The sequence below is a fragment of the Pongo abelii genome, chromosome 12, assembly GCF_028885655.2.
Source record: "Pongo abelii isolate AG06213 chromosome 12, NHGRI_mPonAbe1-v2.0_pri, whole genome shotgun sequence".
NCBI lineage: Eukaryota > Metazoa > Chordata > Mammalia > Primates > Hominidae > Pongo > Pongo abelii.
In genome coordinates, this window is record NC_071997.2 from 68,544,980 (window position 1) to 68,558,187 (window position 13,208).

A 13,208-nucleotide genomic window follows, 5' to 3' on the forward strand; every position below is an offset into this window, starting at 1 on the left:
AGAATAAAGAATAAGGAAGAGTGCTTAGACAAGAAGAGTAGCTATCTTAAGCATCTGGGCACAGACCAGGAGGCACAGAGCGGGGAACTATTTCCCTTAGTGGTGACTTCCTCATCCATCCTGAATTTTTTAAGAAAGGTCTCAAATTTCTGTAAGAAAAGTAGTACAGATGTTAGAAGCTTTCTTGGATTTAACATTCTCAGGTTACACTTCTGACAAGGACAGTTGTGTTTCTAAAGGAAGGTCAACTAAAATCCTCCGAATAACGCAAGATTTCTAACCTCATGAAGTGTTTTGTCCCTATTTCCTAGCAATATAAAATCGATTCCCCACGACTTTAGACATAGAGTGGATTGGGAGTCAAACATTTCATTACCTTAGTCAAACATTTCTATAGATGGGAGGGAGCATTTAACCTACTTTCATCATTTTACAGACGAGGAAACAGGTTGAAAATAGTTAAATGACTTATCCAAGGTCACAGAGCAGGCCATGTTGGAGGCCAGAAGCAAAGCCATGTTTTTTTAGTCCCATTCCACCATAGTGAGGCAGAAATACCTTGCTAATGTTTTTTTCCTGGCCTGGCTCTCTTTAACCTTGACGCAAAATCCCTAAATACCATACTCTCCTCCAAAAGTATTTATATCAGAACCTCTTCTTATGTTCAATCAACAGACAAGATAATTCCCCACCACATAAAACTGGACTTACTAGACACTTTAAGTCAATTTCAGATAGAACAGGCAATAACTTTTTTCACAAGTTCCTCCTTTCTCCCAATTTCCTAATTCTTCCTGTTCATAAGAACTAAAATTTCAACATCATGGGCTTTTTTATCCAGCTGGAGCCAAAAAAAGAGAGAGGGCTACAGTCAATCTGACAAGTGAATGTTTTTGTTTCTTAATTCATGGATCTCATTTCATGTATTTCAGCAAGTAAGAGGGATACATAATACCCTTCCCTGACACCCTGACACTGACCCAAAGAAAATAAGTACACAAGCTAGTTTCATAATGCACAGGCCATGGAAAAACCACAGGGAAGGCACCAAGAGTAACAGAGAAGTTGAAGAGCCATCCCTAGGCCACCTCTGTCTGATCAGTCCCAATCTTCCTGGAAAACCCACAATGAGAGATACTCAAAGTCAGAGAACTGGAGAGCCCACTTAATCTTAAATCAGGAAATGACTTGTGATCCAAATAACCATAAAACTCCAAGAATTTAATGGCAACTGGAAATAATCAAGATATAATCAAGATAAAGCTATCTTGATTATTTCAAGGAAATATGAACTATGCCAGCTAGATTTACAACCAGTTCAAGCTAACCAGCTTCTTCTGGGCTCACTACAGTCCTTTAAACCCAGTTATTTGTGAATATTCCTCCTAGAAAAGCTCTTTTTGGGGTTCCATTACTCAAGTTTATCCTATATCTTTTCTTACCTCTCTGACCGCACCTCAGTTTCCCTAACTAGCTCCTCCTTTCCTCTCCTGAGATTCCTAAAATTCTGTCCCCGGACCATTTTTTCTCCTCAATTCTCTCGCCACTCTCCTTACTGATCACTCGAACATGTGCCTCTCATCCTAAACTTTTTTCCTGAGCTCCAGGATCACATTCTTTACTTCCTTAAAGACTTTTGACACCTGGATACCCAGCTGGGTACCTCAAACTCAACATGTCCAAAACATGACTGATCATCCAAACAAAATTACTCTTTTTGCTCACCCTGTTCCCCATGGCATTAACATTTTCATAGAAACTAAGGTTTAAACCTCACAGTCACGGTTGGCTCTTCCCACTTTTCCCCTCACATTGGACAATCCAAAATCAAAACTTCTTAAATGATTGCCGTAATTCCATTCAGTTTTCCATTTCCATTACTGCTACCTTAGTTCCCCTAGCATTTTTACTCTCCTAGTCATGACAACAGCTTTCTAACTAGTCTGCCCATCACTCTAACGGTGCCAAGGAGGATGGATTGATCTCCTTAAGCTGCAACCCCCATCATATCACTTCTCTTCCTTGTTTGATGAAATTCTCATTGCCTATGGAAATAAATACAAATTCCTTATCCAGGCATGTCTCAAAAACCAAGCTGAAGTATCTTTTGGAGTAGCCAAAGCTAATGAAAGTGTGAAAGCAGACTGCCTAAAGGCTGCAATTTCCTACTCCATTTGGGACATCTAGAATAGTTCTTCTAAAACTTTAATGTACATACAAATCACTTGGAGGCTGGTTAAAACACAGATTCCTGGGTAAGCTCCCAGAGAGATTCTGATTCAGTAGGTTTGGGGTGCGAAGGATATGCATATCTAATAACCAAACATTGCCAGTATGGCTTTGAGTAGCTCTGGTAGATTACACTCCATTTATCTTAACATATTTGTAACAGCCATATTCTTCATCCTTCTTGCTACTCCAATGCTATTCTGTCACCAACTCCCTGCCCCAATGCCCTGTGTTTCAGAGATGGCACCAGGCCCAGATTGGTCCAAAGCCTTCCTAGTGATTGGTTTAAGCATAAAACGTAATAGGATTCTGACTAGTGAGCCATAAGGGTATAATCTGTCACAGCACTTTGGAGAAAGGTGCTCCTCACTGAAAAAAAGACATACGTGAGAAAAGATAGTATTTTTTCTACTCACATAATGAGTATGTGTCCACCCATCACCCCACGTTTCTTCTGCCATGATTAGTGCCCTTGAAGGAAGCTGACCCAAGAATGAGGCAGATATGTCAAAGATAGCACAGCAGAAGGAAGGTCTGATAAGCTTTTGTACTGAATTAACCAACCCTGCATATCCTACTTCAGGATTTATGTGATAAAAAGACCCTCATTTTTGAAAGCCAAGTGAATTGGTATTTTTCTGCTCCATGAAGTTAAAAACATCCTAACTATAAGATTGTTCGAAACCATGCACTTCAAATACCACTCAACACTTTTAGAAAAGGGGAGGCAGAAATGAGAAAAAAAAGTAGAAAAATAAGAATGGCCCAGTATGAGTTCCAGAATAATGAGAACCATCCCAATCTCTGGGAAACCGCCCTGATCTCTCAATCCCCAAAGACTCAAACTGTTTTACTTGATTAGCTTCTGTCATTTTGATGGTGGTATTCCTAGTGTTCTAAGCAGTGGCTTCTGAACATTTCAAGAGGCCTTTCTTTCTACCACAACTGATTTGGGAGTTTTAATCACTCCTGTCTCTGTATTATATCAAACACCCCTCAAAACCCCAATTCTTTAGTTAAATGTCTCTCTGCAATCCTAGAACATACTCTCTTGAGGGGGAAAAAACTATATTATGTCATGCAACTTTGTTTTCCCAAAACCTACCTTAGCACCTTGCACAGTACAGGTGCCCAATAATGGTATGTAACTGAACTGTAGATCAGGACTTAAATTCTCATATAATAGTAGTTTGAATAGCTCTTATTCATCTGTCAGAGTTCAGTTTAAATATTACCTGAGATTATCCTCCTAGAAATCTTTCTAAACTAAGTTACCTATTACATGCTCATATGCTAGATCCTTGTACCTCTCCTTTATATCATACTTTTAAAAATTTATTCAATGTTTATCTTATCCAACAGACTGTAAATTCTGCAAAAGTATATGTCTGTAATGTTCACAGCTGTATTCCCACTGCCAAACACAGAGCCTGAGATATAGGAGATACTCACATAACATTTATTAAGTGAGTAAGAGCCTATTATGATCCAGCTATGCTCTGGGTATAAAGAAGGCAAAGTCTAGTCTAGTGTAGGTAGTGCCTAATAAGCCCAAAGTGAAAGTGTACAAGAGCCATGATGTCTGGTCACAGAAAGGCAGAGTTAAGATAAGTATAGACTGTCATAAGTATCTGAAGCCCCAGTCCCTAAGGCTTCTCAAGCAGAGGCTGATTTATTAGTCAAGTATCAGGGATATGGTCAAAGAAGTTTCACACAGGTAGGTAGTCTAGACAAATGACTACTAAATTTCTTTTCAATTTTATAAACCAATATAAATGCCAATGTAATGTTTTCACTAACTTTAGAGATTAAACAAAATTGGGCAATTTATATGTTTATATTTAGTTTAATTTAGGGAAAAATATAGAAAAAGTATTCCATGTCATTCAATGATATATTAAGAAAAGTAAATTCAATTAAGTTGCATCTTACATGATTTTATATGATCTTTTCATACTAAAGTTATTAGACTGTCATCTATGACTACACTGAGATATATTTTTAGATGACTCAGCTTTACATTCATATGAATGCTTAATAAATGCTTTTTGATAACAAAAATAAAAGGATATCAGGCTTTCAAGAACTGTTGCAGCAACAAATATGCAGAGCAGCTCGCTAAAAAAGATTTTTGCTAATCATGCATTGCTTTACTTAAAAAAAAAACTGCTACAATTCATATATAAACCAGACTTCTCATTAACAATTAAAATTAACCCTACTCTTATACAATAGAGTAGCTCTTAAAATCTCAAAGGAAAAAGAAAACACTACCTATGGAAAACAGAACATTCAGAAGAGATTTGTTAAATAATACCACTTTGTTTTATGTTTAATGGATGAGAAGAAAGTCATCACAAAAGGCCTCACACTCCTTTGTTGAGAAGAAGAGAAAGAGGTATAACATAAAATCACGATGAAAAGCCAAAAAATGATCCGGTAGTCCTGCCCTGTAACTTGATATGCGTGCATTTAGAGAAACTTTTATGCTTAGAAGGGCTTTAAGGTCAGTGAGTCCAATTCCTTATTTTGGAGATAAAGAAACAGGGGCCCAGAGATGCTGACTTGCCTAAGGACACAATGCCAAGCTGGAACTCAAACCCTGTTGCCTGGTGCCCTGTTTCTCCTTCTTCTGGGGCAAGGTCTCTCCTTTCTCAGTTACACTGCATTTACATGGTTTACCACCTCCAGGTGTTTGCCACTAAATCTGAATGAAAACCGGCAGCTCAACTATGTCTGCTATGTGAGGTTAAAACTACAATTAGAATAATACTTTCTTACTGCATCTCATGCTCTTCAACTCTTCCTTATACACTGTGTTGTCTAAGCAATGAAAAAAATCGAAGAATGCTTTTATGCATTCCATAAATATTTTATTACCAAGGCTAAGCATTTTACCATTAGCACAAATGAACCCAAAACAGTGGATATAACTATGTTGTTCTGTTTTCCTGTGCTCTTTGGAAGTTTTAAAATTCTAGGCAGGCGTATAATACAAATGAAATATCACATCAGCTTCTGCCAGAGCAGCAAATAGAAGAAAATACAAACTCCAATCACATTTTCATTGTGGCCAAGGAACAAGAAGAGCTACTGTCAAAGAAAGGATCCCCTAAAATAGTATTTTTACAATATGTTGACTAGCAAGTAAAAAGGAGACTAAGCATAATACAACTAATTTCTGGTCCATGAAGACAATTAATGGCTTTTTTTTTTTCTTAGGACACAAGCGAAATCACAAAGAAACAATTCTCTTGATTTACACAGAAAAAACTAACAGAAATATCTAAAAATGTTTAGGGAAATTAAACATTTTATTGTTTATGTATATTAACGAGGCAACATAGCCAATTTCTCCATGTTTCTCAAAAACAATCCTTAATTGTAAAATGGATTGGGGGCACCATCAATTTCATTTGCTAATGACTGAGAAAAATAAACAACGGAACTGTTGGCAGAGGCAGAATTTGAGTCTTAGACAATTACTGTGCAACAAACTAAAGGAGATGCCTGCATCACCAATCAAGAAAACTGGGAAACAGCTTTCAAACAGAGTATTATCTCTTTTCTCACATATAAGTCACCCAATCAAAAAACACACAAAGTTTAATTTTCTTTGATAGCTTCATAAAGCCAACTTTCAAAGAATGTGTTATTAATAGAAGGATACATGCCTGGCAGTGGAATTTTAAATATCTAAGAATTGGCTGGGCACAGTGGCTCACACCTGTAATCCCAGCACTTTGGGAGACCAAGACAGGCGGATCACATGGTCAGGAGTTCAAGACCAGCCTGGCCAACATGATGAAACCCTGTCTCTACAAAAATACAAAATTAGCTGGGAATGGTGGCATGCGCCTATAATTCCAGCTACTCAGGAGGCTGACGTAGGAGAATCAGTTGAACCTGGGAGGCAGAGGTTGTGGTGAGCCAAGATTGCGCCACTGCATTCCAGCCTGGGCAACAGAGCAAGACTCCGTCTCAATGAATAAATAAATAAATATCTAAGAAGTATTGTTTCAATTAATAGTCACTGTGCCTGGGACAATCCATTCAATTACCAAGACCAAGATGGCCACAATTTCAAACACTATTACTCCAAGTTCAAAATATGATATTTAGAAAAGAAATTGTAGGCTATGTCAAAATGGCAACAGTCTTTAGAAAAACTCTGTCTTCTAAAGAGAGTTCTATCCAACCAAAAAGGCAGTAACTGAATCATATTTTCTCATCCATTAAATCCCAAGCCAGAGAACTTGCCCTACTAATTTATTCATATTGCTGGAATTTTCTCCAACAGTATAAATGCTGGATATCAGGATGAATGGCATTACAGAAAGTTAACACACTCTTCTTCATTTTCACAGATAATCCAGGTTGACTTTCAAATATCTGTTTATGTTAACTTTTCAGTAATTAATATGGCTAACTTTCTGAGAACTCAAAATGCCTATACTTCTGCAAAAAGCTTGGTGGGAACTAGGAAACTACAGTATATTTTCTTTTATTTAAAATACTTTCATTATTAGGCCAACTGATGTTCCTCACACAATCTAAGTATCCCATTTTAATTAAACTTGCTATAATTCATCTATGAAGGGAAAAATAATACATACCAACAAAGGGAAGGGTCTCTGTGAAACAGTATTACAAGAAAATACCTATGGACTAAAATAACACCTTAGAGTAATTTCCTTTTAAGGTCATTTTTCAATTTATTCAGAATATTAAAATGGCACTCCCAAAAAGTGTACCAGTTAATATTTTTAATTTCTCTAATGTCCCTTATCAATTTTTTTTCCCTCAGTAGACTTTCACAAATGAAAATCATCCATCTTATTAGAAGAAAGGCTGAGTTAGCAAGAACAAGGACAATTTAACCACAGAGATTACAAGGTCCATGTTGGAAAACAGTCAGCACTTTTCATCAGCTCAACTCTTCATTTTAAATTTCTTTATAATTTTTTTTTACATTTATAACTGTGACTGAATTTAACTAAACCCTTTTCTTCAAACAATATAATAAATCTTAAATCAGATCTTTAAAAAATAAGGGGTATACCCTAGTCATTATTTTCATGGCTCTTGTCCTCACTCAAATCCATGCCACTATCCCTGTGCTAAAAGTGTCCTCATCATCTAAATAATCAGCAACAAGCTAAATTTGGTTTTAAGATTTGAGAAGAACCAGGCCCCAGAATGCTTCTCATCTCTGTATTCCTCAGAGACCCCTCCAGTTATAATTAGCTCAGTAATCTTCCCCGGCTAGCTGCCATCTACCAAATAGGAGTCACCAAAAAAGTTATGAAAAGAATTTTAACAAATGGGAAAGCTGATAGGCCTCAAGCATTTTTTAAGTGACAGAGGTACTTAAATGGCTTTCCCTGAAATGTAAGTATGTACCTCAATTTAAGAACATTAGGGACATTTTTACATAATTTAGACAGAAAATGGCACATTTAAAATTTTTTTTTTTTTTAAAAAAAACAATGCCTCTAATATTAGGGCATTAGCATCCATTATGGCCTTAGCTGGCTAGACAACATTAGTCTCTTCACTATTTATTAAGTTTCAAAACATTTAGAGTGATTACCCCATAACTCTCAGAACTTTTTAAAAGCAAAATTCCAAATGGCACCCACTGACAAACCTGACAAAAACCCACAGCTGCTGATGACCCCCGCCCCTGGTACCTTCAACTATGACAGGGAGCCCCCTTTCTCACTCAGCTAGGGAAGAGATGGTACTCACATCCATTTAGAATAACTGGGGGCCCTGGAACAATCCCCGGGGCAAGGAAAACCAGAAGCAGACGGAATGTCACAAGTAGGCAGAAGGTGACCCAACAGCAGAATAGCTAGGAATTATGCTGCAGATCCAGTAAAGAAAGGTCTTCCTAAGAGAAGGAATCTTAAGTGCCTGAGGGACAGAGACTTGGGGATGTGACCAAAGAAACGTGAACCTTTTTTTTTTGGCCAAGAAATATATACTAAGAACTCTCCTGCCTACCTCAATATTTTTACTGATTGAACATTTCCACCTAATAGTTTATGGTCAATGTGCTTGAGGATGGAGATATCCAGCTTTCCTGTAAGGCACAATGCCTAGATTTGGAGAAGGAGATACAAGCCAAGTATAGCAACCATTCTATTACATTCAAAACAGGTGTACACAACACTTAGGTGTAACGCCCAGATCTGCTGAACTTCAGTGCCTACCATAAGGGATATGCCAGAAATCCTAATACAGTACATCATACATAGTAAGAGCTCAAAAAAAATTTTGTTCACTGTATTCAGAAGAAAACTGTCACCAACTTGTATTCAAGTTGAGAGGTTATAAAAACTACAACCTAATTCACATTGTCCAAACGTTACCTTGCCCCACCCCTGCACATTTTTTTTTTAACATAATAACACCTAGGCCTGAACATGAAACCTGGAATAGGAAAATAAAGAACTGTCATACCTGCCTTTTTCCTTTTAGTTCTGTTGACGACATGTGGTTATATTTCGGGTGGCAATGCTATCTGAAAGGCCACCATCATTTCAGAAAAGAAAAGTAAAATTGACTGGCTACCTAATATGTGCCTAGCACATCCACACAGTTCATCTCATTTCAGCTTCTCAATAACCCTGAGGCATAAGCATTACTGCCCAATTTTTATCTAAGAAGAAACAGGTTTGAAAGGTATGTGTCTAAGATCACCTGCTAGTAACAGTATTCAAATCTAAGTCTGTACCCTTCCATCTTTCTCAACATTTATATAATCTAAGAGGTGTTATAAAAACTACAACCAAAAATGTAAGATAACCTACTAAATAGTAGATGGAAAGTGCTAAGCTGTGGGCTTCTCATTTGTCATCCATGACAAATTTATTTAGAATATCCACCACTTAACAAAACACTGTATTTCTCCTAAGGATATAATATTATCTTTGCCCAATGGGAACTGACAGTCTAGCTGGAGAAACAGGCCATTTCCACAGTTGTTAATGTTAGAAGCAACAAAAGATGTCGGGAAGGACTAGGGTTTTAGACACATTCATGTAAGAATTTCAGTGCTGGGCACTAGCAGCTCACACCTGTAATCCCAGTACTTTGGGAGGCTGAGGCTAGAAGATTGCTTAAGGCCAGGAGTTTGAGACCAGCCTGAGAAACAAAGGGAAAGCCTGTCTCTTTAAAAAAAGGAGAAAAGTAGCCAGGCATGGTGGTGTGCACCTGTAGTCCCAGCTACTCAGGGGGCTGAGGTGGGAAAATTGCTTAAGCCCAGGAGATCAAGGCTGCAGGGAGCTGTGATCGCACCACTGCACTCCAGCCTGGGCAACAAAGTGAGACCCTGCCTCAAAATCAATCAATCAATCAGTGCTTTATACAAGCTGTGAACTTTGAACAAGATACTTAAATTTCCTCACCTGTAAGGGCAGGATTAAAAAATCCACATCTCAGGACTCTTATAAAGCTTGAGAAAACGCATGAAAAAAACAGAAACCTAACATTTGTTAACTCTTTCCCCTGTGAAGGAGCATGAACTACTAAGTGCCAGTGATTGGAAATATCAATATTTTCTGCAGCAAAGATCAAAGAATTTGATTTGCTTAAAAAAAAAAAAAATCAAAACCAAAATTTCCAACCCTTACACTTGAAAGCTCTTTTGTGGAGACAGCTGTGTCATTTGTCAATTAGGTTTACCATTTACAACAGCAGCAGAGTTAAACATATAGAGGGCTCACAGTGTACAAAATTTAAACAATGATAAACAGGAGCACATTCATGTCAAAAAATTTTGAGGAGGTGTCATATTCTTGTGCAAAACTGCCCATCTTAAAAGGAAAACTACCATTTAAAGTAAAGATGTATGGCAACTATAGGCTATGGCATATGCCTAAGTCCCATCTACTTAGGAGGCTAAGGCAGGAGGACAGCTTGAGCCCAGGGGCTTGAGGCTGTAGTGCACTATGATTGCTCCTGTGAATACCCACTGTACTCCAGCGTGGACAACACAGTAAGACCTTGACAAAAAAAAGAAGAAAAGAAGGAAAGAAAAAGAAAAAAGAAAAAAAGGAAAGAAAAAAGTGGCTGGCAACTAAACGCAATCTGGTATCTTAGAGTGAATCATGGAAACTGTAATCTGAACAAAGTTTTTAGTTAACAGTAATGTACCTATGTTAATTTCTTAGTTTTGACAAATGTGCAACTTTTCTATAAATCCAGAAGTATTCCAAAATATAAAAAGTTTTTTTAAAAAAAGTAGATGACAAAGTAACGACAAACATACACAGCAATTCTTACCACTTGATTTTGAATCTCCTGAGGACAAGTTGGCACTACAGCAAAGGCTGTGAAATCAGTCAGTGCTTGCCAGTTCTGCAACCTAAAGCATAACTCTACATGGAACACCTTGGGTTTAATAATATTTCTAACTTTTAAAGAGAAGTAACTTGTCCACTTTTACCTAGCATATTCTTGCAAAATACCGCCTTTATGGTAACTGAATATTGTTATTACAAAACCAGTACGTTTCTAACAGTTCTGCCTTTCTATTCTTGAATAAGACATTTACTCAATCAGAATATAAGCATCTCTTACCACATATAAGGTATAACATGAATTTGAAAGTCTAATAACAAGTGACATTTCTGAGCTTAGTGCTAAAAGCAAGCATAGTGTTCGATCTGTTTCGATAATAACACAGGCAGTTGAATTCTCTTACTCTAATCTACTACACAAAATTTAAAGAAGAGTTAATAAAGTGATGTAGAACTCAGTAGGGCATTTTTATTCCCAGGGTCAAATGATGGCCATTACTGACACAACTTTTTTTTTTCCAAAGTACACCTACATTTATCAGGAAGCATAGTAAGTGTTTGTGAACTTTACTAGCTGTGTGTTCATCAAGATGGCTGAAGCTTTCACACACTGGAGTCTACAAGGAAAGAGTTTACTTGCATACCAGAAGGCAAATCTCATGCTACAAACTGGTGTCAAAGGTTTATGCCAGCACCAATTTCAGTGAGTACACCGTACACACATGCATTAATATACACGTTACTGATAATCTCAGTTGAGGCATTCCCTAACCCTTTTTTAATATACATGTGGAATTTAGAGGGCAGTTTTCAAACTTCAAAGAAACCTTAATCATCTTTTCATAGTTCAAAAACGGAAAAAATAAACACAGCAATGCAGCAAAGTCATTTCTCCAGCTGAAATGACCTCCAGCTTCTTCGGGCTACTCCCAGTTTCGCAATAAGTGAATCTGAGACGCAAACCACGTACACACAAACGAAGGAGAAACGGAGAACACTAAAGCTTCCCCAACAGTCCCGGCAAAACCCACCTGGCCTTTCCCAGTCCTCCCGCTTCCCCAGCCCTTCCCGTCTGCGTGCACGCACAGGTACCTTGATACAGACCAGGAAAAGAGAACAAGGATTAATCAGCAGCCAAAAATCCTGTTTTATCACTTACAGCCACTATCCAGGAGAGCGACAGTACTACTAACCTGATTTCAGGGAGGCAAAACTAAACCCAGCAGGGTACAGGAGCATAAATTATACGCGTCTGGAACGTCAACCCAGCAGCTCAAGGCAGCTCAGATGACAATTCAACGAAAAGCTTTCGCAAATGTTATCTCAAATGAACATTTCCACTTCCAAACCACCCACCAACCTCTCCACTGTCAGTACCCAAATTCGCCTGAAGCAACTCGGGATATAAGCAGCAGCATTTCTTACCTTGTACAAATCTCGACATTTTAGGGGTTTAGTAAAATACTCCGGCTTTTTTTTTTTCTAGAGGAGTCACGCTATAGAGCAGGTCTCTCTCTTCCTCTCCTGCTTTAACAACCGACGTATTCTTTCTCCTCCTATATTTAACTACTTAAGGGAGTATTTATTCAAAGCGATTAAAACTGGCTCAAGAAAAAGAAAAGAAAGAAAGAAACTCCTTCCCCAATTCCAAAAGACGGAAACTTGGTGCGACTGAGTCGGCTTGGGAACTCCTGAGCTCCGGACACATATGAGGGCCAGCTGGAGACTCCCGGAAAAGGTAAAACCACACGAACTTAAATTTCTTCAATAAAAGAGGCGGACCTACAGCGGCTATTTCACCGCCCCCCAGTCCCCACGCCCTCCAGGGCTGGACTGCAGGAGGCAATGGCAGGCCGCGCCCCTAGCTGCCCCCTCCCCGCGCCGCCGTCCAGCCCCCAGCCGCCTCCCCCGAAAACCCCGGTTAACAGCGGCTCCCGCCCAAGCAGGGGTCGGGGAGGCGGGCGAGGCCGGCAAGCGGGGGTAGTGCAACCATTTTCACCAGCCATAAATATCCTAGGACTAGGAGGCGCTACCAATTCCACGCTCTGGCTGGCCGACCGGTCGGGGCCTCACCTCCCCGCCTTCCCGCCTCGAGCAGTGAAACCCGGCCGCAGCTTTTTCTCGGTCGGGGCCAAAGGCTACGCTGCCCCTCCCCCGCAGCGGACACTAAGGGGTCAACGGCTAGAGGTAGACCCGTGCACCGGCGCGGGAGTCCCAAGGGAGGGCACCGACCTTTCCCACACATATTTTCGCCCCGCCTGCCCTGCGCTCCTCAGAATCCCAAATTCCGCCTCCGAGACCACACATCGGGCCAGCGAGCGCGGGAAACACACTCATCCAGGGGGTCGCCGGAAGCCCAACCCCGCCCCTCCTCAAGCCGCCAGCGAGACCCACCTTCTTCTTCCTTTAGCAGCTGGGAAATTGGGGGCGTTTATGGCGCCCCGGGAAGAAGGCTCGCAGGCTGAAAGTCACCTCTGAGGCGCCCTTCTCTCTCTCCCTCTTCCCTCACACATGCACACCTTGAGCCCCTCGCTAACGGTCGCAGCCCAGCTGCTAACCCCTCCTTGTCCACCCGTCAGCCGGCTCCCAACACCCAAAGCCCCTACTTTCCCCTAAACACCTCCCCTCCCCCTCCATTCGGAGCAGCCCCTTCAATGCGGAAATGTCCCT

The 13,208-nt window shown here is 39.8% G+C and overlaps 1 protein-coding gene across 3 annotated transcripts in view; it reads right to left on the reverse strand.

Moving 5' to 3' along the window:
- UGP2 (UDP-glucose pyrophosphorylase 2) overlaps window positions 1–13,191 on the reverse strand; it is a 51,973-nt gene extending 38,782 nt beyond the window's left edge. Inside the window, exon 1 of one of the 3 annotated variants that reach the window (XM_009237247.4) lies at window positions 11,964–13,191. In XM_009237247.4, coding sequence (XP_009235522.1) covers window positions 11,964–11,982 — 19 coding nt within the window. In that variant the 5' untranslated portion in view covers window positions 11,983–13,191. 3 annotated transcript variants of the gene reach the window in all.
- Between the last annotated feature and the right edge of the window lie 17 nt (window positions 13,192–13,208).